Below are 27,904 nucleotides of genomic sequence, written 5' to 3'. Positions count from 1 at the left end.
TGAAGTATTGATATTTGATGATTCAAAAGGCTTATTGATCTGAAATTTTGAGGGTTTCTTTGTCTTTCTCCCCTTCTCCTACCTAAAAATTTCAAGGATTGATATTATTTTCATTCTGATGATAAAAAAACAGATCTATAAATTAAGGCTTGGATGTTTGTAATAATTATCATTGAACTTGCTTCGTACATCTATGGACTGATTGAAATAAAATGAGTTTGTGAGATCCATAGGGCTCATTATTTGTGTCTTGGGTGTTTTAGGGAAGGTACCAGAGAAGAGGGGGAAGCTTACCTACACTTAAAAATCATAATGACCTAACAGAACGTCGTAAGTGTCCTCACCTATTTTTTTAATTTTAGTTATTATTCTTATATTATAACCATATTATCATCACCATCACATCATGTATTTCCACAATTCTATCACATCTTGTGTCTTTAACATCAACATGTTTTTGTCATCTTGTTGTCATCCTACTGATGAAAATATATGTGGCCGGCAAGAAAAAAGACATTCCATATCTCGTTCCGTGTTCATCAATAGAATAAATTTTTAATAATGCACTTGTGATGCTTATAATAAAGTCCATGAATACATGATTAGAATTATTAAATTATGATGAAATAGTAATACGGAGATCACTAGAGTTTAAGCATATGTTATAAATATTTATTTTTTAAGGATACTCGAGAAGGATATTGAAGTATCAAGATAGAATAACACTATTTAGTATCATTCATACGATGAGTATGGCCGCTCCCATAACCATTAACGTTGAGACATTAAGGATAAATCATTGTGGAAAGAATTCACTGAATTAATTCATAAAAATTCCAAAATGATATTGTCCCAAATCGTCAATCATTTTGATTCATGTCACAATTATCTAAGTGGTCCTCAGACTTGAGACACCAAAGATGTCTTTTGGACAAACAATTTTACTTTAACTATTATCTAAGAGTCTCTAATCATGGGGTTCAAATGAGTTTTATTTTGGATGCATTAAGAAGTTCATAAAGATAATTGAATGGTCAAGATGGGATTGTCCACCCTTGGTAAGAGAGAGTGAGCCAACACAATGATATATCAGAGAAGAGGAGCTCTCTTATGATTTTTTATTGCATCAACACTAACTCAAATGACCAATTATGGTTTGACAATTGACCATACCTTAAGTCATCTTGAGACGTCAAATGGATGAGGGATTATACATACACGGTAACTGATGATGAACATGTTTCATGATTGAGTCAATACACACTCCTTTTGTATCTTCTAGAACATGAGGTGTAGCTTGGTACCCTACGCGATGAAGACTCAATCTAATTTTAATTAATAAATATGAAGATATACGTAATTAATTTGCAAGGTCAATAATAGTTATTGGGCCGCTTGAGTCGTTCGCTAGACTTATACATAGGCCTAGAGGGTCACACCCAAATGGTCTTTTGGAGGTCAGAAGATATATTTAAGTTTTGGGGTTTTTTGACAAATACCCACTTAGTATAAATAGAGGAAGGCCCTGAACGAAATTCACCCAAACTAGAATTATTCAGGGGCCTTCCCCATCTTCTCATTTCTTCCCATGAATCTTCTCCATGTTGGGTTCTAGAGGCCTAGATCTGGATGAACAAATCAAAATAATGCACAACAGAAGTCTTTTGCGAATTGAACGTCATCGACAAAACATTGAAACGAAGCACCTTTGCACGAATCTCATTCGTGATTTCTTCGATCCTGGAGTGAGATGAGTTGAGCTGCTCAAGTGTGCAGCCTCTAGACGTATCCATGCGGTCCTCGGCGCGTCGGATCTCCTCCTTCTCGTTGATGAGCCCTGTTCTTTCTCCGTCGGAGTCGTTACATCATCCCGATCACATCAGGGATGGAGAGGGGGTGTGGGGATAGGGGAGAAGAAGGGGAAAGGCCCTTGAACAATTCTGTCCTGGGTGAATTTTGTTCAGGGCCTTCCCCTATTTATACTAAGTTGATATTTTTCATAAAAACCCCGAAAGCTTAAGTATATGTTCCAACGTCCAAAAGACCATTTGCGTGTGACCTCTAGGCCCATGTATTAGCCTAGTTAACGACTCTAGAGGTCCAATAACCTTTATTGGCATTCCATATTAATTAACTATATCATCATATAGATTAATTAATGTCGGATAGATTTAACCCAATCGATAGGTCGAGACTCCGACACGTGGGTGCCAAGCTACACCTCGTGTCCTAGAAGATACAAAGGAGTGTGTATCGACTCACTCATGGAACCTGTTCGTCATCAGTTACCATATATGTATAATCCCTCATCCACTTGACGTTCCTTGGACGACTTAGGGTATGGTCAACTGTCAAACCCTAATCGATCATCCGAGTAAGTACTGATGCATTTGGAAATCATCGGAGAACTCTTCTCCGATATTTCACTACCTTGGCCAAGGACTTCGTTGCATAGTCTTCCTTGAGCTGTCACCTCTTATACTGAGGGTGGACGATCCCATCTCAACCACTCAATCACCTTGGTGTACTTCTTGATGCATCCGAACTAAGACCGTTTAGAATCCCATGATTAGAGACTCGTTGGCTCTAGCCAAAGTACAACCATCCGTCCAACAGGACGTCTTTGGTGTCTCAGATATAAGGACCACTTACACAACCGTGATGTGAATCAACCTGATTGACAGTTCGGTATAATACCATTGAGGGATTCGTACGGATCAATTCAGTAAACTCTTTCCACTAAAGAGCACCCAATATCTATCCTTAGTGTCGCCACACTAACGTCTACAGGATCGGCCATACTCATCATATGAGTGAGGCTAGATAGTGTTATTCTATCCGGATACTTCGATGTCCTTCTTGCATATCCTTCGAATAGGAATGTTTAGAACACATGCTTAAATACTAGTGATCTCCGTATTACGATCTCATCATAATTCACTAAGTTTGATCATGTATTCATGGACTTCATTATACGCATCACACGTGCATTATAATGAATATGTTCTTTACTGAACATGGAATGAGATATGGAATGTGTGATTGACTTGCCAAACACATAGATTTCCATCACTCCATGCCCGATGTGATTAGGACCATGTAACGACGACGATAGAGGTAGAGAGGGCCTCGTCAAGAGAAGTAGGAGATCCAACATGCTGAGGATCGAGTGGGTACGTCTAAAGGATGCACACTTGAGCAGCTCGATGCATCTCCGGTATCTAAGAAATCACAAATGTGACTCATGCAAAGGTACTTCGTTTCAATAGTTTTATCGATGTAATTCAAATTTGTAAAATTTTCTCATTGTGTATTGTTTTGATTTCTTCGTCCAAATCAAGGTCTCTAGAACCCAACACTATGACCTTATGTGCGTAACTAGACATGGTTGTTATGTTCTATTAGTTTTAAACAAAAAAAATCACGAAAGAACCGCACACGGCCTTGTTCTTTTTTTTTTCAAAAACGAACGAAGTTCGCACATTCACACAAAATAATAACAAAATTCACACAAAGCAAATAAAAGAACCACACACGGGTCTGTGCGATGTTCTGTTTGAATTTTTTTTGTTATATTCGGAAAATCGAACATAACGAACAATTCGCACAAATTTGCACAAAAAGAACAAAATGACCATGTCTATGTGTAACCCTCTATGGCTATTTATCATTCTAGTTAACAACTCTAGTGGCCCAATAATAATTACCGGACAACCTAATTAATTAATTATATTGACATATATATTAATTAACTAATGACCTATTTAACCCCATCGATAGGTTAAGTCTCCAGTCCATGGGTTGTCAAGCTACACCTCATGTTCTTAAAGATACCGAGTAGTGTTTGAACCTTCTCATGCATTATAAAACATTTACCTATATGTATAATCCATCATCCGCACGAGACTCTCGAACGACTAAGCGTATGGTTCATTGTCAAACTTTAATCCATTATTTGATTAGTACTGATGCATAACGGGGATTATTGAAGAACTCCTCCAATATCATCACTACCTTGAGTAAATTTCCTCGTATATCGAGGGCGAATGATCTCGTCTTAACCACTCAATTATCTCTGTGAACTTATTACTACACCCAAGTTATGACTTGTTTGAATCCCATGATTAGAGGCTCATAAGTCGTAGTCAAAAGGTAGTCATCCATTCACAATATGTCATTGGCGTCTCAAGTCAGTGGATCACTTATACAATTGTGACATTAATCAACCTGATTAATGTTTAGGCATAATACAATTGAGTAATTCATACGGACAAATTCAGTGAACTCTTTTTCCAAAAGAGCACCCACCATCTGTCATCAATGTCTCCACACTAATAGCCACATGATCAGCATAAACTTATCGTATAAATAGGATCATGTAGTGATATTCTATTCAGATAATTTGATGCCAGCGGGAAAGAGAGAGAATACCAGAGAAAGAGAGGGAGAGAGAGAGAGAAAGAGAGAGAGAGAGAGAGAGAGAGAGAAGGAAGAGAGAGAGAGAGAGAGAGAGAGAGAGAGAGAGAGAGAGAGAGAGGGGAGAGAGAGAAAAAGAGAAAGAGAGCCAGGGAGCATGGCGGGAGGTGTTTCTTCTCGAACTGTTCGATTTTGTTCGAACAGTTCGAACAAAATTCGATCTATTTTGATTTCTCAAGTCAAATCGAACGAAAAGTATATATCGAATGGGACCTAAAACCTTCTTCGATCGAAAGATTCGAACTAAATCCCTACCTACTGCGACGGCCATCGAACAGTCAGTAGGTAACAGTGGAGGAGGGAGGAGGAGGCGACTCCGCTTGGACCGGTGGAGCTGCCCTCTTCCTCGTTCGTCCCGTCGATTGCTGCGTAGCAATCTCGCGGTTTCTGAATTTCTGTTGAATCCTTTCGGCTCGAGAGTGACGCTGTGGTTCGTTCGAGTACCGGGATAACCTGCGTTTCTGATATCTTGGATCTCTTCCGGATTTAGAGGTGAGATGATATGCTCCGATGCGTTGAGTGGTTGGAAATTTCTCGATCCCCAATCTAAATTCATTTTCGTTTGTCGGTGGGGGCTTGCATTTCGATCTTGCGGCTTCATTAAGGGCCGCTGTTACTTCGGGAATTCCTCTATTCTGTATCTTTATTTCGTCTGGAGGTTTATTTAATTTTTTGTCTCTCGGAGCGAATGCATTCCTTTCTGATAGAAAGATCGGATGGAGCGGAAAGATCGTCTGAGTTTATGGCCCGAGATGAATTCAAAAGGGCTTTTGTGTTACCTGCAGATTTACCGATGTTTTCATGACTCTGACCCTCAACCGCAAAAGTCAGCGTAAACTATCAATTATTCGAATCCATGGCCGGATACGTATTTATTCAACACATCCAGAGCACATTTTTATCGATGCATTTCTTCGGGGACGGTATTTATATCTAAAAGACTAACCAGATTTGATATATTCTTCATTTACCTCCTGACTTCAGGAAATCAGCCATGGTTCTGTGGGTATTTGGATACGTCTCCTTGGTATGGAATCCTGGCTTTGAATTTGACGAGAGCATCGTCGGATTCATCGAGGATCATAAACAAGCTTTTACTGTTGGTAAGAAAACCGTATCTTATCTATCTATATTCTCACTGTTGAGCTATATTCTTGTAGTTGATTGCCCAATCTTATCAATCTACGGGTTTTTTTTAGCTTGCATATATCACAGGGGCACACCAGAGAATCCAGCAAGAACATTAAACTTGGAACGCAGTGAAGGATCAATCTGTGTGAGTAGTCACTGTGTACATACGCTTCATTATTTTAGTTTATAATTTTAAAACCCTAATTTTATTAATATTTTTTTCTAAAGATGGATTCAACTTCCTTTGCCATTGGGGTGTCGCGTACTGCATTAAAGGTGGGTCAGAGGAGAGAGATGCAATGAAGGTGGGTATACATGCCATGGCCCATATAGCAGTAGAATGTTAGGACTAACTCTTGTTTCGTTCTGTAGTACCTGGAGAAAAGGGTATGCGAGTACAACCTGAAAGCCTACGTTGACTTTTACGTGGTAAGCTAAAGAAAATGCAGCCAGTTCAATCATTTTAAAATATTAATGATTTAGTCATGATCAAGTACTAAGTCTGAACTTCTTACCAATTTTTCGTTCAGGAGGAAAACCCTCTGAAGCCGGCTGTCACAGACGTCACAGTGTAAGCGATTCTCTTTGGAAAATTTCTCAACTCCAGCAGTGAAGTCCGTAAATAATATTTCCTTAATGAGGCATTTCAATTATTTACTTTATCTCAGGTTTATTTCAACACCAGACAAAGAAGTCGACAAATATTACCTCGGCCCAGCTCCTGTGGAAGAGATGGCAAGGTTCGTTGACAACTGTTATTCTCTTTCTCTCTCTTCCCTTTGTCTGTCTCCTCTGGTTAACTCGGCTTCTTTCATTGGTAGTGCATTCCAGGCAGATTGCCATGTCTAGCGAACCCTGTGGCAACAGCAGGGACTATCTCTTCTCATTGCAGAAGGCACTTTTCGCCATTGGTTAGCCTCCCACAGTCAACTCATGGGTCAACGGGGTGATAAATGTGGATGGCGGACAATCCATTATCCGTTCCGTGGAACACCATCATCAGCCATCCGTCCTGACTGGTGATGAAAACCTAGTGCGTCTCAGCTTCTTCCATCCTGTCCCATTCCACTATGGGGCCTAGGGATCAGGATGTCTGGACGAGGCAGTACGATGGTACTGTTGACCAATCAGTAACAGTTTTGATGATGGCATCATCATCAAAAGATGTCTATGTCTACTCCAACGTCATCCGTGTGTAGAGTCCCTAAACTTTGTCGTCACCTTTCAATCATTGGAGAACTTGTCTGATGATGAGTACACCTTCGTCACCCCTCTGTGGCCCTCTGTCATGTTGTCATTATGGAAGGTATCTACATGATCTTTTGGCATCATACAAGTCGTTAACCCTCGTCGACATTGCCATCGTTTATCTATCCTTGATGGATGACGCATGAATGACAGTTGGTAATGCATTATGAGTTGCGGTTCTTACCCCAGTCCCACATTCAAATTCTGTCTTGTCATGTAATGTCCGATCTGTCCCATTACTAGACGCTCTGGTAACATCCGAAGTGGCGGTTGCAAGCACAGCATAAAGAGAATTAGGTGATTGAGCTGCCGAACGAGGTTAGACAGAATTTGACAGCTGTGCAAGAGATGAAGGTGCTAGGCGTTCAGATGGTACTGCGGACCACCTCCCGCCCGAACCGCACCTGTGTCCTCAAGCTGAAGCCCCCACAATCATGGACTCTCGATGATGCGATACTTCAAGATCTAACTCAGCCGGCATCTCTTTGTTATTTCCATAGTATTCTTTACCTGCTGACAAGGAAAATCTCAGCCAGCTGACTCCGGGCTGTTCCACTACCTACAACAGATAAATTCAACAAAAAACAATATAAATCTTCACTCCAGAATCCCAAGGTTTTGGGGGCATTTGGCATGTCCTAATTCTTGGCAGGGCTTGGAAGAAATGCCCCCTGCTGTAAATATGGACGGACATTGAGGGGGAGGCTTTTAGGCGGGTATCCTGCGAGCTCGGATCTCCGCAAAGAACCTTTCTACATCGATCTGGCGAATCACGGGGGGTGGGATAGAAGGCCCAAGTTTGGGCTAAAATCTCTTGATATGAAGAAATCAAGTTGATGGAGCCCCTGCATTCAAAGTAAGGCACGTTTCTGTGATGTTTTTGGATTATGAATATCAAAATGCTTCCGAGCCATACATGCCGTGAGCATTATTTTCCGGAATTGGCGTTCTTTAGATTTTTTTCGTGAGCAATTTTTCCGCTACCGAATCCGGAGGTTTTGGGGGCATTTGGCATGTCCTAATTCTTGGCAGGGCTTGGAAGAAATGCCCCCTGCTGTAAATATGGACGGACATTGAGGGGGAGGCTTTTAGGCGGGTATCCTGCGAGCTCGGATCTCCTTAAAGAACCTTTCTACATCGATCGGGCGAATCGAGAGGGGTGCGATAGAAGGCCCGAGTTTGGGCTAAAATCTCTTGATATGAAGGAATCAAGTTGATGGAGCCCCTGCATTCAAAGTAAGGCACGTTTCTGTGATGTTTTTGGATTATGAATATCAAAATGCTTCCGAGCCATACATGCCGTGAGCATTATTTTCCGGAATTGGCGTTCTTTAGATTTTTTTCGTGAGCAATTTTTCCGCTACCGAATCCGGAGGTTTTGGGGGCATTTGGCATGTCCTAATTCTTGGCAGGCCTTGGAAGAAATGCCCCCTGCTGTAAATATGGACAGACATTGAGGAGGAGGCTTTTAGGCGGGTATCCTGCGAGCTCGGATCTCCGCAAAGAACCTTTCTACATCGATCTGGCGAATCACGGGGGGTGGGATAGAAGGCCCAAGTTTGGGCTAAAATCTCTTGATATGAAGAAATCAAGTTGATGGAGCCCCTGCATTCAAAGTAAGGCACGTTTCTGTGATGTTTTTGGATTATGAATATCAAAATGCTTCCGAGCCATACATGCCGTGAGCATTATTTTCCGGAATTGGCGTTCTTTAGATTTTTTTCGTGAGCAATTTTTCCGCTACCGAATCCCGAGGTTTTGGGTGCATTTGGCATGTCCTAATTCTTGGCAGGGCTTGGAAGAAATGCCCCCTGCTGTAAATATGGACAGACATTGAGGAGGAGGCTTTTAGGCGGGTATCCTGCGAGCTCGGATCTCCGCAAATTACCTTTCTACATCGATCTGGCGAATCGAGAAGGGTGGGATAGAAGGCCCGAGTTTGGGCGAAAATCTCTTGATGGAGCCCCTGCATTCAAAGTAAGGCATGTTTCTGTGATGTTTTTCGATTATAGAACTGCAAATTCTCAGAGCCATACCTGACATGGGTATTAGTGATCTGAATTTGGGTTTTCTGGATTGTTTACATGTTTGTTGCTGCGGAAGTTGGTGATTTCTATTGTGGGACTATATTTTTGAATCATGAATTTTCCGACGCCAAAACGTTAAATGTATTGGTTTAAATTTAATATGATAAAATATGTTTTCTAATGGTTCAGTGCCATTTGGAATTAGTAATATCTGATAATTACACTGTAATTTTTGTTTCCTAATATTTCACATTATATATGAGAAGTTGCAGAGGGATGGTTAACAAAAACCTTCTCATTTAATCCAATGACTGTTCTTTTGCCTATAGAAATTGAGTAAACCCTCTTGTATCCCTTTATCTAAGAAATGGCATGACATGTTTTTTTGTCCGTGATGCCATTTCCTACAAATTCCCCTATTAAACGTTGAAATTCACAAATCGAAAATCTTTGATTGATGTGTGGACCACCACCAATCATAACCCATTTTGTTTTTATCTTACTAGGCCAAACTCATTCATGACTTCAATAAATGTATGTGGTTGCTCCCTGTTAATTCATGACTTCAATAAATGTATGTGGTTGCGTCCTGTTTATTCATGACTTCAATATCAAACCAAGTACAGTATCCCCACACACTTGAATAAAAGGACACAATTGAAAGTAAGCATCAACGTGCTATAGGCATTTAGAAGTATTGAAAAAGGAATACCGTTCCGTCTTACAACTTTTATAAATTAGAAACTATGTCATATTAATATCTCATGGATACTGAATAAATTTAAAAGCAGTTTGAAAACCTTTTATTATTTAATTTAATGGTAAAGTATTATCATCTAGATACAAATTAAAGTAGTTGTAAAGTCAAGTATGTTCATCAATTCTTACCTAATGTTTTTTGGATAGATAGAAATATTAGAGGTGTAAATCCATTTGTTAATTTCTCAATTCTTCCATGACTTTGGCACCAATTACTCTCCTCATATGGGAAATTGTTGGAAGATCTAAAATTTTAAGAATTTCTTTTCTCTTGGCACTCTACTTTTTGAAACTCCCTTGAAATCCATTCCCATATCTTGTTCTTGGTTAGGATATCTGTTACACTTCTTGTTGTGTCTTGAGGTTGTGATTGACTCCATCCAAAGAGAATTGTCTGAACAGTTGCAATAAAGCGTTAAAAGATTTGCCTAAATCAATTGGCTGCATTCAAGCTGAAGAATGATTTAAATATCTAAGCTAGAGAGTTATAGGTCATAGTCAAAATACATCTGTCATCCATAAAGTGTCTTAATGTCCCAGTTCTAAGGTCTACAGCCACGCGATCAGATCCACAGCTAAGATCGATGTTCGGATTGAATGTGTGCCAATTTCAACGCTTGGGTAGGAACGTTGAGCAACCTTTACTTGTGCAGCAGAAGTCTCTTTGAACCTCTTGGATTGCTTGGAGGTTAAAGAGAGAGGGTAGGGCTAGGCCTTAAGCATCAAAAGAGAGATTTCATTATAATGGTAGGATTATATGAGAGGCCATAGCCATTACAAAGGAACGCGACAGGGTGCAATGCACATTGTTGGGTAGTGGTGCTCATGTGCCTTGAAGCCCACAGCCTTGCGTGCTCGCCTACAGACACCATCGCTATAAGCATGCACTAGGTCCATTGTTGCGAGCCCGTGGATCATGACCCTTGGCACATGTGGGTCAGTCATACCACACGTCCCAATATCCATCTATCAAAACCTTACGCTCGGTCTCAACCTTGACACTCTACACACCACCAGCACATGTGCTAACGCCTCTATTGCTTTGCTTCGCCCTGATGCCACCGTGCTCTGCACCCCAAGCTTTGGGCTGTATTGACTGAGTCATATAATGTACTCATGGAGTTTATTATTAGAATCACATCTTATCACGTGAATATATTGTATCAGCGAATATTGAATGAGTTGTGAATTATTTGATTGGCTTACTGATGGAGATTATGTAGCTGTCAAGCCAATCACAGTGTATTTTTGAGTTCATTGAATGAAACATTTGTTCATTAATATTCTTGTGTGATGTTTATAATGAAGCCTATATGTGCAATGAACTAGTGAATTATGAAGATATCATACTGCAAAAGACCACGAGATTTTAAACATGTATTCTGAATATTCATAGTAAATGGATAGAATGATGGACATCAAATTATCTAAAATGCATAACACATTTATCCTACTAGTATGATAAATATGACTAATCATGTTGTTGTCATTGTGGAAGCACTAAAGACAAATGGTGGGTGCTTAATCGAGAAAGAGTTCGCAAAATTGATATTTACGTATTCCCAAATAGTATTTTACCTAAACATCAATCAGGTTGACTCATGTCATAGTTTATAAGTGATTAGTTGACCTACGACACCAATGGCATCTCGCAGATGGAGGAATATGTTATGACTAAAACTTGTCTCTAATCACAGGATTCAAATTGGTCATAACTCAAATATAATAACTAGTATACAGAGGTGATTGAGCCGTCAAGATGGGATCGTCCACCCTCAGTATAAGAGGGGATTGACTCAAGGAAGATGACATACTTTAATCCCTGATTAGGGTAGTCTGGATATTTTAGAAGGCGTTCTCCAATTTTCCCCTTACACATAAGTACTAATTAAATGAAAATTTAGACTTTGATGATTAACCATACCCTAAGACATTCGGGATTCTTACACGAGCAAATGATTATGTTTATATTGTAACCCTTTATAGTAACCCTTTACTATAAAAGTGTAGCTTTGTCCCCAACGAGATGGAAACTTGATTTGTTAATCAGGATACATCAATCCTTAGATAAAATCCAAATATTGATTTAATAAATTAATGTGTTTAGTTAATAATTTTTATCAGGCCATTAAAGTTATTAAGTAGCATGGTATGTTGGCATAGAGGATTGCATGTATAAAATTAAAATGCCATCGGTGAATAGAATTTATTTAAGGGACTTTCAGGAAAAGTTTCAAATAAAGTATAAATGGGGGAAAAGGCACCCATTATAGCCTCCCAGACAGCCAATTCTGGGTATCCCAAGGATCTACAATGAGTCTTCTCATGCTTGTGGAGTCATTATCTTCTCAATATTCATCTCTTCATATCCATATATCCAAATATATTCATCCACATCCATCTATCTATATCTACACATCCATATATATCCATACATTCTAGCGCATTAAAAGTGGTGTGCAATAGTTGCTTCGTGATAGGCAAGGTTCAGCATCTCATCAAAATTATCCATTTATGTCAGTATTCATCCTGCGCACTAAAATATTTTTTTTATAAAAAGCAATTATTCCACACATCTATTCTGTTTATCATCTTCCTCATCTCACCATGTTTATTATTTTATGAAATATCACTTCTGATCCATTAATTAATGTAGAAAGTTGTCAAATCCCTGATATATGTTCCTTATGGAGATGAGAATTTTTCACCACTACATATATTCTTTTGTAAGCCAAGATCTCATTAAATGACGAAATTAATATAGAAATGCCTAATTTATTTACATCACTCGATGTAGGTCCATGCCTAATTTATTTACCAACTTTACGTATCAGTTGGGTTAAATCAAATTCAACATTATTTCCATCTTTATGTTCGACATAGTCAATTAATTAGGATAGTCAATAAAGAATTTGTAGGTTTATAGAGTCATTAAATAATCTAGTACATGGACCTCGATGTGCACATGCATAAGATTTATTGAACACTAGATGATATATCTCTAATACAGGGGTTTTATGAAACATTATTGTTAACTTCAAAAACTAAGAAACCCCAACATAAATACGCCCATGCTAGTCTTTATTTGGGAATTTTTCCTTCTTCCCTTCTGGCCCCCTTCATGGTGAAACTAGAACATTGAAAAGATCATCATGTAAGGATGCCTAAGCATTCTAAGTAGAACACAAGGAAATAGATAAGCCAAGAAATGCACAAGTATGTCTTAAGGCTGGGCACTTGTGAAACTCATGATGGCTCATTCAAGGAACGAAAATGATAATGAATTTAATTCCATGTTAGGTGATTAGATCATAAAAAGGTTTCTTATTTTAGTTTTAAAGGTCAATTAAGATTCATTTTAGGTTTGTCCCTACACAAAAACCTGGAAGAAGAAAGTGACCACCGTCTTGAGGAAAATGCGATAACTTGAATTGAATTAATCAAGTTTTATGAGATACCATAAGCTTCATTAGATACCAAAACTGAAATTAGATACCAAAGCTGAAATTAGATACCAAAACTGAAATTAGATACCATATGGAAGAAAAACAATCCACTTTTTAGTGGGATTGAAAACAAGAAAAAACAGGAAAAATGGCAATATCAGTGCCCCTTCAAATTAAACAGAAACTTTTTGAGAAGTAATGCGATTATCTGAATTAGGATCAAACCCATGGAACCCAGGTTGAGATGGAACGGATCATGAAGTTTATTTCAGGGAGGAACAAGAGATATCAACCGAGTGAAATAATTAGTTTTCATTCCACCTGAGATTATCCAACTCAAAACTTAATGTGGCTATTTTCTGCTTATGATTTATAGAGTTAATAAGGTCATTTCTTTTGGTTCACCCCCAAAAGACTCATTATTAATTGAGATAATTGCCAAAATTCAATCCACAAAATTAAAAAGCAGCATTGTTCATCATTCCTTTTGGTTCGCACAGCCAAAAAGTTTTCGCTGGGTCTCCAAGAAGATGAAAAATAACAAGATTGTATCAAGAATTATGTACAAAAAAATATGAGAAAGAGAAGTTTTCCCATATGAATGATATCCAATTAGATGATGTATGGCGCCATGGCCAAGAAGGGAAAAGCCATTTTTGCTGTTGTAATACATTCGGCACTCTCAGAACAGGATCAATAGCTGTTCCACCCAGCGTTAGAACAATCTCGAATATGTGGAACTTTTAAAAAGGAAAATGTCGAGTTAGACTCATACGATGGAAGAGGACAAGGTACGTGATAGGATCCTTGAGGATCCTAAACCTATCTAGGGGTACTTCTGTCATTTAGCGCTCAGGGGGGCATTTTAGTCATTTGCTATTATATATTTCCCTTTAAAAAGGAATGCCCTCCCTTTAGGAGGACAGCCAAGAAAGAAGTTAGAAGAAGTGTTCTTGTCCTGCCCCTATCCTCGTCTAGGCCTGGTTTCTCTCTCCCCTTCTACGATCCCCATCCTCGTGATCGTCTCTCCTTCACCGCATCTTCAGGCGGCTCGTCCTCGGCCGATCCCTACCCCTCTGCTTGGCCTTTCCCCTACCATTCCCGTTCTCCTCTTCACCCCGGGAACTCTCCTTATCCTTGAATTACATCAGAGACGATACGATCTTAGCGGGATCGTATGAATACGTTTTTCTCATTGGATAAACATGTACAAGGGGATGGCACAAAATAATGCCTAGTTCGGATATGAGGCGGATAAAACACAAAATCTTCTAGAATTAAAATCTTTCCCATTTTCCCAAGAAAATAGCTCCTTTTCCAGTACTTTTAGCTCAAGAAATTAGAGATTCACGAACATGAAAAAAGGCCTTTGTTTCATTTTAACGGACATATCAAAGGGATCAAGAAGTTTCAAATGCAAATGGAAGTAAGCGGAGTAAAATATCAAGAGGAATGAAAATACCTGATGACTGCTTTGACGTCACTACAACTGAACTGAATAAAAAAAATTTAATAAACCTAATTTCTCAAAGATTGGCACTAATTTCTGACTCTCGCGCTCTTCTGCAAAACTTACCCCAACAGCGATGCATTCTGAGTGGCAGGTAAAGCAATAGATAGAGAAATGAACAGCCTTCTTCTTTCCCTTGGTAGAAACATTTCCTTTTTTTGCACGTTCCCTTGATCTCTTCATCAGTTGATGCAAGAAAACGCGTGTTCATATAAAGTGAGATTGATTTCATTAATCAGCTCTCAGTAAATTTCACATAAGCCGCCACCAGTACCCAAAGAGCAAAGAAAAATCAGCGTTCCTTTTCTCACACGAATACCACAGCTCGCTAAGGTTTGCTGGGTTCCCGTTGATTCAAATTCTCTTGATCATACTGCGGCAAGATGCTGGTTAAAATTGGTGGAAATTTGCTCCCCGAAAATACCAAAAAATGACTTGAGTTTCTTTACAAATCAAGATCATACACATTTCTCCTGTTTCCTTTTTTTGTGTCAGCGGCAGGCTTGTAAAAGAACAAATAAAAAGAATAAGGGCTCCCGTCACCGCTGAATAAGACTCTCAAAGGGAAAAAGATGAAAACTATAAGAAAAGCTATATATCACCTGGACCAAGAAATATATCGTTGTTGGGCCACCCGAACCAAAGCCCAAAAGTATTGAGCAGGCCCACAAGCGGAGGATCTCATCCAGAGTGGTAAATAATGAATGGTACCAGACAGCTTCCCCTGGCCAAACGAAATGCAGTTCTAAGGTGAAGAAGAGAAATACCACACTTCATAGAATTGACACCCAAGCAAGCAAAACCACATAAATGCAACTTATTGTGTTCAGTAATGCTAAAATAAATGATAATTTGAGTATTTAGAAAAGAGAGAAAATACCAACTACGAGAGCTCCACTTTGCTTCGGCCAAGTTACTTGGTCCTGCCCTTTGAACTTCTAGGGGAAGAAGGCCTACGCTTTGATGCAGGTTTTGATGAACTTTCAGGCTTCTTTGATGATATAAGAGCCGAAGAAAGAAGAGCGTCGACAGCCTCACGTTGTCGCTTCCTTTTCGAAATTATATCCTCGTGAGAATTCTTGCAATTATCCCGTTTCCCTTCGACTTCAGCGGCTTTTTTCTCCTCTCCAACTGATGACTGTGCATCAGAAGCGATCTTAGAAGGTTCCAAAATTCCAGAGTTCACCCTCTTGTTTTTTCTAACTGAAGCTTTGCCAGAAACGTTTTCCATCTCACAACTGACGGATGTCTTCTTTCCAGAAGTATCTTTCAGATTGTTATCGGATTTTTTAATGATCCTTCTCTCCACAGAACTCTCCTGGTTATTGGGCTTTCTAGGATTCTTAATAGATAAAGGCTCAGAGCCGCTGCCTCCGCCCAATGTCTTCACATTTTGATGAGACTCTTTGACCAGGCACAGAGTATTTTGTAAAGCAGCAGCGTAAGGCCTGGCCACAGACATGAATAAGTTTCTCTCCTTGGTATCCATCAATAATTTTCCCCAGTGAAGATTTGTCTGCAGTGTCATCGCATTCCCAATAATCCAAAGAGAGTGTTTTGCTCGGGTCAAGGCAACGTTCATCCGTCTCATGTCGGCAACAAAGCCGATACTGTTTAATTTGGTGTTTCCTCGGTCTCTTGAGTTGCAGGCAGACGCCCTGACTGTAGAAAGGAGGAGGATGTCCACCTCACGGCCCTGAAAGCCATCTACAGTTTTAAACTCCACGTTTGCTACAACACTCGGCCCAAGAGTGCTGCTGAATCTTGAACGGAGCAACGAAAGCTGGCTCTTGTAGGGCGTTATAACGCCAATTTTTACGGCAGAAAATTCGGAGGGGTACCTGTGAAATTCATGACAACAGAAAATAGTGAGACATCAATAATGGAAAAACAGGAAATAGTTTGTGTACACCTTTCTCTGAAAAAGGTTATGATGGCAACAGCCATATCAGCCTCTGCCTCATTGTACAAAGATAAAGAATTGTTTCTCTTTCCCCGATTTTCACGACCATCTGAGACGTCAAAGAACATATATGGCCCTAAGCTGGGAGTCTCATGAAACGCTAATGATTTCCCAACCATCGAAATCCCGTTCAATAATTTGCCTCCATAGAAATGCGACGAAGGAAATTTACATATTTCTGGGTGCATGCGGTACTGAAAGGAAAGAGAAAAAACAAACCTTCAGTACAAGTGGAATTCAACTTTTGAGAGATGGAAATATGGTGAAATGTAGAATAATATTTTTCATGGCCTATTCTTCAACTGTAACATAAATTTACTAAACTAACATTGGATCTGCTTCTGTACAACGTCAATTATAAGTATCTTTTATAAAGGGCTAGCCCTAGGTAAACAACTTTCGATAATTTTCTCTCAATTGACCAACCGCCTCAACTGGATATACAATTCTTCAGGCCAGAAAACAAGAAATGGTTTGTAAAATGAGTATCTGCACTTTGGACAGAAACATGATTTGCTTTCCTTCCAAAAAATACAAAATAATTCTCCAAGCGTGACAAGGTTTCACGTGTGTCAACATTTAATGACTTCTCAATAAAACATAACCGGTACACTGGCAAAAGGAACTAAGCTTTCTAATCTCATCGCTGCTGATAAAATAGATATCACCACAATTTTTATTCCTCGACTTTGACCCAAAAAAATATCTGATTTATTTCTGGTTATTCATGAGTAATTCATGATTTCAGGAATCAAAGAATAGCTAAAATCCAAAAAACCATACTGAGCTTCAACTGAGTTCAAATGAAAATTCATATAACGTATTATATTTATGAAAAAGTCTTTTATGCACAGATATAGTAATATGGTTGGCAAACCTTGAACATCCGTACATTAACAAGTAGTGACACTAAACCAATCCGGCCTCTAATTACCTGTTCAGTAAGCATTATGACAGGGTGACCAGCCCTTTGCATACGCTCGAACATACTGCACTCAAAAAGAAATTTACTTGCCACACCAGATAATACGGTAGCAGGAAGCTGCTTTGGATCTCCAACCTTTTAAGAAGAAATGTAGCAATCAAGTAAAGATTATAGAAAAATAATGAAATGCTACTTCAAGGTATTATACCATCACACATTTCGCCCCATAAGATTTGAGAAGCTGCAGAGGAATCAAAGTTGCAGGCTCCAGAGCCTGCACTCATCAATGAGAAAGAGTAAGATTGGGTCTAGAACATTTTGCATTATCTTTTCAAAATCATAGTACGATGATATACTTGAGCCGCCTCGTCAATGATGACAGCATCAAATAAAGAACACTCCCGTGAGTCCCCCAGTCTATTTTGTGCAGAAAAATCGAAACAAGCACTGTAGAGGTCTCCACCACACCCACTGAGAGTCGTCACCACCACTTCTGCCTCCTGTAGAATCGACCTACGCACCTTCTGCTTGAGAACTTTGTTTTCTTCAGATAGCTTCCTTTCCCGAGCCTGAGCAGCATTAATCTCCATACAGAGTGTCTTCTTCTGCCCGTACAAAGTCTTCAGCTTAGTTTCAGTGCTTGCGAAGTTCATTTCCCCATCTAGATTTCCTTCGTTCAGGGAGGCATCTTCAATATTACTGCTCTTGGACGAATCTTGATCCTGTAACTTAGCACGCTTGGATTCATAAAGCCGAATATTATCGACCAATTTTTCAAGTCTAGCCTGCAATGATGCTGATGACTCTCCACTTATCTCATTTTTCTTATCACTAAAGCTATAATCTGCCCCCAACCTTTGATCTACAAGAGTATCAATGAAGACGGGGATGGAGTCGGGGTGCACAGTTTTCGCGTTTCCCACTCTCACTAAGTAAGGCTTATGTAACTTCCCGTCTTCTCCATAAAGGCCGCCCTTGATCCTGGACACTAGCTCATCAACTGCAGCATTTGATTGAGCACAAACGAGGATCCTTCCACCTGCCGACTTATTCATGGAATTGAAATTGATATGACGTTCTTCATCTTCCCTGATCATTTGTTTAGCAAAGGCTGCGTCTTGCCAAGCTCTGGCTGCTGCCACAGATTGGCTAATTCGAGGTCTATTATCTGCCCTTGGCATCTTGTCCAGTTCCTTCGGGGTGTGAACACGTTTAGAAGAGCCCAAAGAAAGCAACGCACTTGTAATTGCCACTATTGTTCGGGTCTTGCCAGTTCCTGCAGAGAGCTTTAATTAGTACACATCACAGTAAGTATGGGCGTGGCTGTTTTCTAAAAATAGTGAAGAAAAGATTTAACCTGGAGGACCCTGGATTAAGGACAGTCCGAATGATCCTTGGCATCCCTGGATGGCAACACTGATAGCCTGGAGCTGACTATCATTGAAGGACGACTTCAGCATCTTCTGCATGGATAGTTTTAAACTAGATAATTCAACTTTCCCGGTCTTGTTAGCATTTCCGCGGCAGTCAGTTGGTCTTAATATTGCGGGAAGCATCGGTATAAAACTCAAAGATGAGAGAGCCTGGAATTCTCGAAGTTGAGGTGTTATGCTCATTATCCGACTAATGTACCACTTGCTTCTTTCGGTAAGAAGCCTGCTGACTTTAATTAGTCGTGAGGAATGACCTTGAAGGTAAAATCTGATCACAAGGATAGGGCTCCTTCTTCTGTCATTTTTTTCTCGTCTTTCCAGCTAAAATATGTAAGCCAGATTTATCTTAGATATCTTGATCAATGAACGAATATGACAATTTAAAAATTCTGCACGGAGGATTTTAAAGGAAGAAAGGCATACCTTTCCTAGAACATGTACGTGTTGAGGATTGTTTTGCAAAGGTTCTTTCGCTAGTAGAACAAGATCATTTTCTGAAAAAGATCTAGCAGACTCTATATCCTCAGGTCGAGCACGAACCATGTGAAAATTATCAACTCTTTCGACCGACAGTACACAAAGATTCCCACATACCGTTTCCTCCGATGACGAAGCTTCCAAGAATGAATCTTTAAGCTGAGCTTTAAACTCTTCTAGGACCAAAGGTCGGAAAATTTGAATATAATGATCAGGGGAAGTGAAACATTGAGGAATTTCTTTCAACTCAGATAGAGACGCACTGACATCAATGTCATCGGATGATAAACCTACAACAGAGAAGTAGTCCATTTCTAGAATAGGTCTGTACCAATCGTCAAGCTTAGGAGGCTTCAATCTTCTTACCCCGCTTTCCAACCTTCTCTGCAGGCCATCCCTTCTGTTTTCTGGCATCTCTAATTGAATGACTTTCCTTTTTGGAACGGACAAGCATGGCTTCTTCAACTCGGCTGGAAGTCGAGGGGGTTCAAATTTAGGTTCTGAACTTTCATCATCGTCCGAATCAAATATTGTGTCTTTGAGGACATGAACCTTTTTCTCCTGGTACAACTTTTCGACACGACCAGGGATTTGATCCGACTTTTCATGCACAGATCTGACTTGAATCCCCGATAATGTGGTCCGAAAATTATTTCTCTCAGTATTACCAGAAATATTTTCAGAGATTGTATGTCTTTGTTCCCCCTGAACTGAATCCTCTGATTCATCGCTCCCATCTGAAATAATATGCAAAATTTCAGCAGGAAAAGGATAGTTACTTGACTCTACCATTTTTGACAGCAAAGAACTTTTTGATTTATCTTTCACATGTTTCTCAGAACTGCGCGCAGAAATGGAATTCTGATCTACAGAGTTGAGAACTGCAGGATCACGCTCATTTCTGTTGAACACCGCATTGCCATGCTTTTGGGGGACTAATCCACTACGTCCAAAAACCTTTGATGGTCTATGAGTTGCATTCAACTTTGAAAGGGGCCTTGTTGACAATACACTGGTCTTGTCTTCGCAAACAGGTACATCTCTGTCCAGCTTTATCTGAGAAATCATGTTTTCACTTTGGCCATCTGACTCAGCAGGAATTCTCTCTTTCTCATAAGTTACATGAACTTTATCAATAAAGAGGTCCTTGATATCAGGATAAACAGGTTCCGTAGCATGCAACTCCCTTGCAAGAGCGAGATGCTCTCGCTTCAACCTTGACGATGACTTTGAATTCAAAACTGAAATTTCGGAAAGCCTGGTCTTTATTTCATCCACCAGAATATTATCTGAAAAAAGAAAACATCATTCTCCACAGAACATTAAGGAGAAGTACATAAAATAGATTTTCACTATACAGTTGACAGAAAAACTACCCGAGTTAACCATTGTCCCAATTGCATCAAGAGAGCTAGATGTGCTCATATGAAGAGAGCTCTTCATCAAATTCAATAACGTTAGAAAGGATTTTTTCCAATGTCTGATGACAACAACGAGAGAAGATCTACCCCAATCAGCCAGGTCAGATAGCCACTTAAACTCAAATATTGAAGACCTTGGGTCACTGATGTTTGTTAATGTAATGCTGGGAGATATGCTCATCCTTTCAAAAACAGCGGGAATGATTTCCAAGAATCGAACACAGGTCATCTGCAAAAAAGAATTTTTTTTGAAAACTAGTTACACAAAACATCAATAAATGATCTTTGATCATAATAAGTATATAAAAAAGAAATTGGATCGGAGAGTCAAATATCTGGTTGGATTAAAGAGATTCGAGCTCCACAAAAATATTGAAAAGTGTTGGGGATAAGCACTTCGTTGCAATTTTCCGTTGGGTTTTCTACTCTACAAGGTGTAGGGAACCTCTTATTGTAAAGTGAGCTTGGCTTTTCTATTTTTCCGCTGTTCTCATCGTTGGGATTCCTCTCACCACTCTGTTCTCTTCTTCCATGCCTTATCCTCTCTTCCGAGCACTCTCCCTCGCATCCACTTTCTATCCTTTCCAAGGAGGTTCTACATATTAATTGTGAGGTTCTAAATGAACATCATGCGGACATATTCATCATCAAGACTAGAGGGATGCAATAGTTGGACTGGTCAGACATCCTCCTCCATAGGGCTCATTAGGGCCTACCACCTCCCATCTCTCTTCTCTCCTCTTCTAAATAGACTCTTGAAGACTCTTCATTCTCTACAATGGATGGGTTTTTACACTACTCTTCATCTACCATTTCAACATGGAGTGTGCTAAGGTTTTGGAATACTAGAGAGGAGGCATATCTCTCAATCAAAATCACTCTCCTTCTGTGATGTGCCTGGGCAAGTCTGATACAGTCTGTATATAGGACTAGTTTTGTCATTTTTAGTCCAATAGGGCCAGTTTAGTGATTTTGATTGTGTATTCCTTTTAGAAAGGCAGCCCTCCCTTGAGAAGGCCAGACAAGTATTAGCAAGTTGGTTTCTCTCTGTGTCCTCTGTGGGACGTGCATACCACCAGTGATCCATCCCTGAGCAACATCCATTCCACCATGGCCTCTCCTCTCGCAAAAGAACATCCTGGAATCTGATGTGATCCATCATCACATCTACGAGCGTCGCCCCCAGCCCAAGACGAAGGCCCAATAGCCGGGCTTACTTAAACCAGCTATCAGAATAGAGAAGCTGGCTTTCGACCTAGCAAGTGCTTGGACACTTCTCATTTTAATCCCTTCCTCTCCTAACCGATCTCCTTCGCAGATGTCCAGACCTGCAACAGAGCTCGGAGCACCCCAAGCTCAGGCGTTGTCCATCCCCCCTACTCGACGGCGTCATCCAGTCTGCCGGACCTTCCTCATCCCCTCTCTATTTTTACCACTGCCAACGTCATCCACAGCACCCATGACCGCTGACCTATCTCAAAGCACTTCTATTTGTATGTCAAAATTGGAGGACATACATTTACATTGATACTCGACAATGGGAGGTGCATTAATGCAGTGTCCAAAAGAATCAGCGATCCAATTAGGATTTACGCTGATACCGTATCCCACACTGTATAACGTCTCATTGGTTGACGCTTCTTCACTATGAGTGAAGTCTCAATGTCATGTGGCCCAAAAAATGGGCACCTACAATGAAAAGGTGCTATGAGCTGTTCTACCAATTAAGACTAGTAGCATTATTTTAGGATGGCCATGGTTATTTGACCATGACGTACCATTAGCAAGGCGAGCCAACACTTGCTCGTTGATTTACGATGGCCACTAACTTATACGGTACCGGTCAGCGAGGCAAATGATTCCAGCGACCTTGCCCACGCGACCCACACACGACAAGCAAGGAATCCCAAGATTTTTACAAGCAAGCACACGAGGGACGTATCAGAATCTCTCCCTCCTCCCTTCCTTTCCTCTCCTTGACAGGAACGGGTGAGTTCTTATGAAAGTCTAGAATATAGAAATATTCTATTAAACGCACAAGTGGTTTTGGGCATTGCCATTTATTACCTGACAGTTTCTGTTATCAATAAAGTGCTTTCCATTTACAAGATACTTCAAAATGCATGGCCAGGTAATCGATGATAGATAACAACTGAATGTCTTCCAAGATTGCAGGTCCACAACATTTTTGGAGCCGTTATCCCCTTTGATTGGTGAGTAGTCAAAAAAAGGTTGATGTAAAAATCCCCCGCCAGATACAAGCTGTGAATGATTGGAATCATCTGAAGGGACTACTGCTCTTTGTAAAGGCGCAACTTCCTTCAGAAGTTTAAATATAATGAAAAACAGGTGATGAAGATCACGGAATCCCAGTATGTCTGCATTTGATTGTATCTGAGGATGAAACACATCGTGAAAAGTATTTAGCATTAGAAATGAGAGAAAAGACGTATAGAAAAAATAAATTAAAGGAACAATTATCAGAAGCCTAAGCCAGTTAATAAAAGGCCTCAGATGAAAGCAACAAAATACTAAATAGACGGCAGAGAAACATGAAAGCAGACACAGGAGGTTGATATAAGAAACAAATGCATTGATGAACATCATTAACACATAAAAATATAGTATCTTATTACATGACCACTGGGGACGTATCGTCTCCGATGTAATTTGACAATTAAGAGAGTTCCCGGGATGAAGAATTGAATGGGAATGGTCGGGGAGAGGCCGAGCAGAGGGGCAGGGACTGGCTGAGGACAACCCACCTGAAGACGCAGCGAAGAGGAGAACCATCACGCGGGACAAGGATTGGCGGGGAAGAGGAGAACCTTGGACGCAGAGGGAGGAAGGACGAGTACTTCTAATTGCAAACACTTCTCTGGCTGCCCTCCAAAAGGAAGGGTACCCTATTTAAAGGGAAACATGCATAAGGGAAAAGACACGGTTACCCTAGGCGGGGTGTCACAACTTGAGAGTATCGTGAATGAGAAACGGAAGGAAGGGAAGCGAATGGAAGGAAAAACGTTGATAAGCAAAGGTATACGAAACAAACAAAGAATAGAAAAATAAGAATGATCCTGTTCTCAACCCGATGTCCTTTTATACTGTAGAATCGTATCTGGGCGGACATGATAACAGTTGTCCGGGTCTTCCTGGCTTGAACTTCCTGGGAATACTGCTCCTTACCGCACGACGAGTCGTAGGTTGTCCGAGTCTTCTGTTGAATCGGCAGACGAAGTCTGCATTACCGGTCACTGATAAGCATCCTTTGCATACTTCTATGTCAAAGAAGAGGAAAGCCCATAACCTCACACGTGCGGATTGATCCACATGTGAGAGAATTTAAATGAAGGCGGGAAATAAGCAGAGCAGAAGTAGGCAAGAAGGGGTTATAAATAAGGAGGGGCATCTGACGAGGGGATCGATCATTCTGCAGTCGTCAAGAACGCTCCCGAAAATTCTCCAGCGTCCCGGGCTGCCGATCCGGCCGTCCAAAGTTTCGTCGCCATCAGTCTGTTCTCTCCAAGATAACGTCTTCTACAGGCTGTTTTCCTCTCTGTATCTATCTCTATCCTAGATTGGATTCACTGTAATCTCTCATCTCGTTGATATCAAGACTTCTGGAAATTCTTGTTGATTCATGGTCTATCTGGAATTTCGTTCTACATAGTTGAAGTTCTAAGGGGAACATCATCTTAACAGTTAGATCTGCCGGAGTTCTAACAGTAACCCATGTCCGTTGTTGGTACTAACTGGGCCTTCCTCCGTGAAGGGCTGACACGGGGGTTTGGGCCTTAGGGATTGTATCAGTATCTTATTATATGCCCGCAGTTTTCATGTGCAAAAAGGATCTGGTAGACGGGAACCCTCAGTTTGACAAGGGAAAACTAACATCATAGCTCTAGACTCTAAAAAGGATAAAAGTAAGAGTGAGAAAGATGCAAATGTTGAATGGTGTCAAACATATCAGAAATTTTGGATATGTTTGACATCAACTCATGACATGAACAGCATCAAACAGATACGAACCTGTGGACCTGATACAACTTCACGCGAGACATGGCCTTTAATGAAATTTAGGGATCGACCAAGGAAGAGGAGAAGGGGAATGGAAGAGCCAAACACAGGGGGTAGGGATCGAACGAGGACAAGCCACCAGAAGACACAGTGAAGAAGAGAGGATCACGAGAGATGGGGATCCCAGAGGTAGCAACGGGCTTGCACATAGAGGGCAGAAGGGGAGAGCTTCCAATAACAAAACACTTTTGTGGCTGCGCTCCTAAAGGGAGAACGCCTTATTTAAAGGGAACATGCGGAAGGAAAATATGTGACTGCCCTTAAGAGGGGTTAGGGATCATATCAGGACACTGTATTGACGTCCAAGACATCATGGGGGGACCACATGTGCTAGGACAGGCTCGCACAGGAAGTAGACCATTATTCAAGGGAATTAAGACACAAGGGAAAGGGGGCTGAGAAAGGGTGATAGAGGGGCATCAGGCAAGACAAGTTGGCGTTTGCAGTAAGAGTCGCTACCGTCAGAGTTGGAGTATACTGCGGATCTGTGTTCATTGTCTTCGATGATCACTTGGTAGTGTGGTGGGCACTACCACAAATGTCTCAGAAATTTGTCTCATAAAATTTATAGGGAAGACTACGGCAAAGGCCATGGCATCATAGGGTACACTGAGTGCAATCCTGAAAAGTTAACCATACCCCTGGTAGAAAAATATACTACACATCACAAATGGCAAGAATTGACTTAGAAGTATTTTGTGAATATTGAAAAGCTAATAGAATGAATATTGAATAACAAATTGTATCAAAAAATATTTTCAAGAATCAGCTTTTACACAAAATGGCACGCATGAATTATTTTTGTAGGAAAACCGCAAAATACAGCTTAAGGAAGAGACACAGCTAAAGAATGCAGGGTTATTTACAACACCAAGTCCGATCAGAAGCAGGTAACCATAGTTTATGATAATCATAGTGATTTATCATAGACAAATGGCGAGCATCGATTTGAATGAATTAATATAGCATTTGTCGCATCAACAAAAGAACCACTCAAACAGAACAAACATATATACTAGTCGTGACAAATATGGTTCTTTGACAGAAACAGCACATACATCATAGGATAACCCGGAAAAGAGATGACCTGTTTTAAAACATATTTTAGTCCAGAGAGCATAGCCGATAGAGAAGTGGCTGTTGAACAAAGAAACTGAAGACCAGAAGCAAGACCCTGTGTCTTTGACACAGTTTCCAATATGATTCTATCAGCTTGCCGAACAACCTGTAAAAGGGAGCAGGTAAATCAAACCTGTTAGAAACAAAATACATTTACCACTTAAGGTGATTATGACGGATCCCAAATCATTGATCGAGATGACAGTATCACTTGGTTGGCCTATGTATAACTTGATGATAATGATGCAAAAAAAACTTGCATCATTTGGATCAATGAGAGACAATACCAATTATAGAAGATAAAGTATAACTTGATGATAATGATACAAAAAAAACTTACATCATTTGGATCAATGAGAGACAATACCAAGCACTCTGCCATTCTGGGCTCCCAGATGAACTGTTTATGCAGTCCGCATTTTTCTACTTGAACCAAAAAATATGCCCCACATCTAAATACAAAAGCAGAAAATAAATCAGCATGATCAAAGGAAAGCATAGCCTTTAAAACCTTAGTTTAAGAATAAACATAAATACACTTTTAAAGGCAAAACTTCTCCAAGGAATTGGTCAAGAGATCAAAGTATAAAATATTATGAACCTCTTGAATGCTCTCACTAAAGGAATGCACGTGGATGATGCTTTGACAGAATTCTTTGATTCCTTCCCATCTCCCCCATCGTCAGAGCCACGAGGAGTCTCCCACACTAGAGAGTTAGAAACTTCTTTACAATGCGCAGACATCCAGTCTCTCACATCAAGCTGGTTATCTGTGTTTGTTTCTGCATCCAACACTGAAAAACGAGACAGCGCCCAGAAAACAGCTTTGCAGAAGGATATTGGGAGAATAAAGGGATCGACTTGCACTAAAACTTCAAGCCACAACATGGGTACACATGACCACTCTTTGCAGTCCAGAGAAACAAGCATTTCCTGTGCTCTGCACTGATTCCAACAGTTGCTCTCCTCTTCATCGTCATGAAGAAAAAGGATCGCATCTTCGGCGTCTCTGAAATTGGTTGAATTGGTCATATCAACAGTTAAAGAACGTAAGTGCTTCAATGTCAGAAAAGACAAAGCAGCCGCATCAGAGATTAGGATAGTTTGCATCAAATCAAATGCTGGCTGACGCAGTGAACTGTGAAGGGATGAATCCTTCAAGGAACCAACCAGAGATGGACCCCTGTCAACAAGATAAAGCATTGTAATCGTTTCTGCCCCATCTGGAGACCAAAATAAATATGTAATACATTCATTGAATGGTTTTAAATGGAATTTGAAGGACGCTCAAGAAGGCTTACATTGTGATGAGAATCCCAAACGCTTATGCCCAAAAAATTAACGTAAATCAACAATGATTAAGAGAGAAGTCCCTCACTCTCTAACTAGGTATCCAGGGATTTTTGATAGCCCTTGCAAGTTCTTGCAGCTATTTATTTGCTTGGTTCAACGACTGTGTTCTCTCTCGTATCACCACCTGACCTATAGATTCCCTCCTTACCAGTGACTGCTCAGATTCTATCTTTTTTTTACTTTTATGTCATCATTTCTATCTTGACCCGTCACCATTTTCTGAGCCCCACTCGATTGATTCTAGCCCGAAAGTGCTGAGCAGCAGCCACCCAAACAACCGCACTTTTAGGGGGGATATTTTGTTTCCATATGACTCACACTTCCAATGCATTTGCAAGGTGAAGTGTCCAGACCGATCTCAGAGTGGAGCTCAAGAACTATAGATATTTTACACCACCAAAATGGAGGGTGACAATATGGAAGACGTTGGCAATCTTTTGCACATAAAGATGGGAGTTTATCCAATTTTATGCATGACGCCTAACATTTGTATCTCAACATTGGCAAACTATCATTAATATAATTACATGGTCTCTGAA

The 27,904-nt window shown here is 40.3% G+C and overlaps 2 protein-coding genes and 4 non-coding genes across 15 annotated transcripts in view; 5 read left to right on the top strand and 1 right to left on the bottom strand.

Annotated features, from left to right (window-relative positions):
- Positions 1 to 4,698: 4,698 nt before the first annotated feature.
- LOC144705173 (gamma-glutamylcyclotransferase 2-2-like) lies at positions 4,699 to 8,995 on the top strand. 8 transcript variants are annotated; one of them, XR_013581999.1, is made up of 9 exons: positions 4,700 to 4,968; positions 5,461 to 5,579; positions 5,676 to 5,750; positions 5,836 to 5,912; positions 5,980 to 6,036; positions 6,138 to 6,178; positions 6,276 to 6,347; positions 6,439 to 7,711; positions 8,268 to 8,995. XR_013581999.1 is itself a non-coding variant. In XM_078577765.1 (8 exons), exons 2-8 carry the CDS (start codon positions 5,471 to 5,473, stop codon positions 6,454 to 6,456), a joined length of 459 nt encoding a protein of 152 aa, XP_078433891.1. In that variant the 5' UTR covers positions 4,699 to 4,968; positions 5,461 to 5,470; the 3' UTR covers positions 6,457 to 8,995. The 8 variants fall into 8 exon arrangements, 3 of the variants coding, with proteins under 3 accessions (XP_078433891.1, XP_078433855.1, XP_078433883.1); XR_013581996.1 differs by having other exon boundaries at positions 7,888 to 8,995; XR_013581994.1 differs by having other exon boundaries at positions 6,439 to 8,091.
- On the top strand, positions 7,511 to 7,615 carry LOC144714106 (small nucleolar RNA snoR103). Its single transcript, XR_013584256.1, has one exon. It is a non-coding gene; the product is annotated as a small nucleolar RNA snoR103 (small nucleolar RNA).
- On the top strand, positions 7,891 to 7,995 carry LOC144714116 (small nucleolar RNA snoR103). Its single transcript, XR_013584257.1, has one exon. It is a non-coding gene; the product is annotated as a small nucleolar RNA snoR103 (small nucleolar RNA).
- Positions 8,271 to 8,375, top strand: LOC144714095 (small nucleolar RNA snoR103). The gene has a single exon (XR_013584255.1). It is a non-coding gene; the product is annotated as a small nucleolar RNA snoR103 (small nucleolar RNA).
- LOC144714122 (small nucleolar RNA snoR103) lies at positions 8,651 to 8,755 on the top strand. The gene has a single exon (XR_013584258.1). It is a non-coding gene; the product is annotated as a small nucleolar RNA snoR103 (small nucleolar RNA).
- A 3,606-nt stretch (positions 8,996 to 12,601) lies between the features above and the next one.
- The window catches only part of LOC144705158 (P-loop containing nucleoside triphosphate hydrolases superfamily protein), a 35,415-nt gene continuing 20,112 nt past the window's right edge, over positions 12,602 to 27,904 (bottom strand). Inside the window, exons 10-24 of one of the 3 annotated variants that reach the window (XR_013581992.1) lie at positions 26,614 to 27,195; positions 26,353 to 26,464; positions 25,981 to 26,118; positions 22,884 to 23,210; positions 20,772 to 21,045; positions 19,342 to 20,684; positions 18,843 to 19,239; positions 17,842 to 18,761; positions 17,694 to 17,759; positions 17,495 to 17,620; positions 16,510 to 16,754; positions 15,478 to 16,438; positions 15,200 to 15,321; positions 14,664 to 15,099; positions 12,602 to 12,771 (exon numbers count right to left, since the gene is read on the bottom strand). Coding sequence is in view for 1 of the 3 variants with exons in the window: in XM_078577718.1 (XP_078433844.1) it covers positions 15,511 to 16,438; positions 16,510 to 16,754; positions 17,495 to 17,620; positions 17,694 to 17,759; positions 17,842 to 18,761; positions 18,843 to 19,239; positions 19,342 to 20,684; positions 20,772 to 21,045; positions 22,884 to 23,210; positions 25,981 to 26,118; positions 26,353 to 26,464; positions 26,614 to 27,195 (5,458 nt within the window). In the remaining 2 variants the exon portion in view is untranslated. Of the gene's footprint in view, positions 12,772 to 14,514; positions 15,322 to 15,477; positions 16,439 to 16,509; positions 16,755 to 17,494; positions 17,621 to 17,693; positions 17,760 to 17,841; positions 18,762 to 18,842; positions 19,240 to 19,341; positions 20,685 to 20,771; positions 21,046 to 22,883; positions 23,211 to 25,980; positions 26,119 to 26,352; positions 26,465 to 26,613; positions 27,196 to 27,904 lie in introns of those variants that run through there. The other 2 variants (XR_013581991.1, XM_078577718.1) reach the window with 2 other exon arrangements.

Source organism: Wolffia australiana, chromosome 1, assembly GCF_029677425.1.
Source record: "Wolffia australiana isolate 7733 chromosome 1, ASM2967742v1".
NCBI classification, from domain to species: Eukaryota; Viridiplantae; Streptophyta; class Magnoliopsida; order Alismatales; family Araceae; genus Wolffia; species Wolffia australiana.
Note: the sequence above shows the minus strand (reverse complement) of the source record. Positions and strands in the feature narration are given on the sequence as shown.

Excerpts from the sequence above, each read along its gene's own strand:
- LOC144705173 (XM_078577729.1), top strand. The coding sequence starts at position 5,471 with ATGGTTCTGTGGGTATTTGGATACGTCTCCTTGGTATGGAATCCTGGC. Across the intron at positions 5,580-5,675 it reads TAAACAAGCTTTTACTGTTG|CTTGCATATATCACAGGGGC; the intron begins GTAAGAAAACCG and ends GGTTTTTTTTAG. Across the intron at positions 6,179-6,275 it reads GCTGTCACAGACGTCACAGT|GTTTATTTCAACACCAGACA; the intron begins GTAAGCGATTCT and ends ACTTTATCTCAG.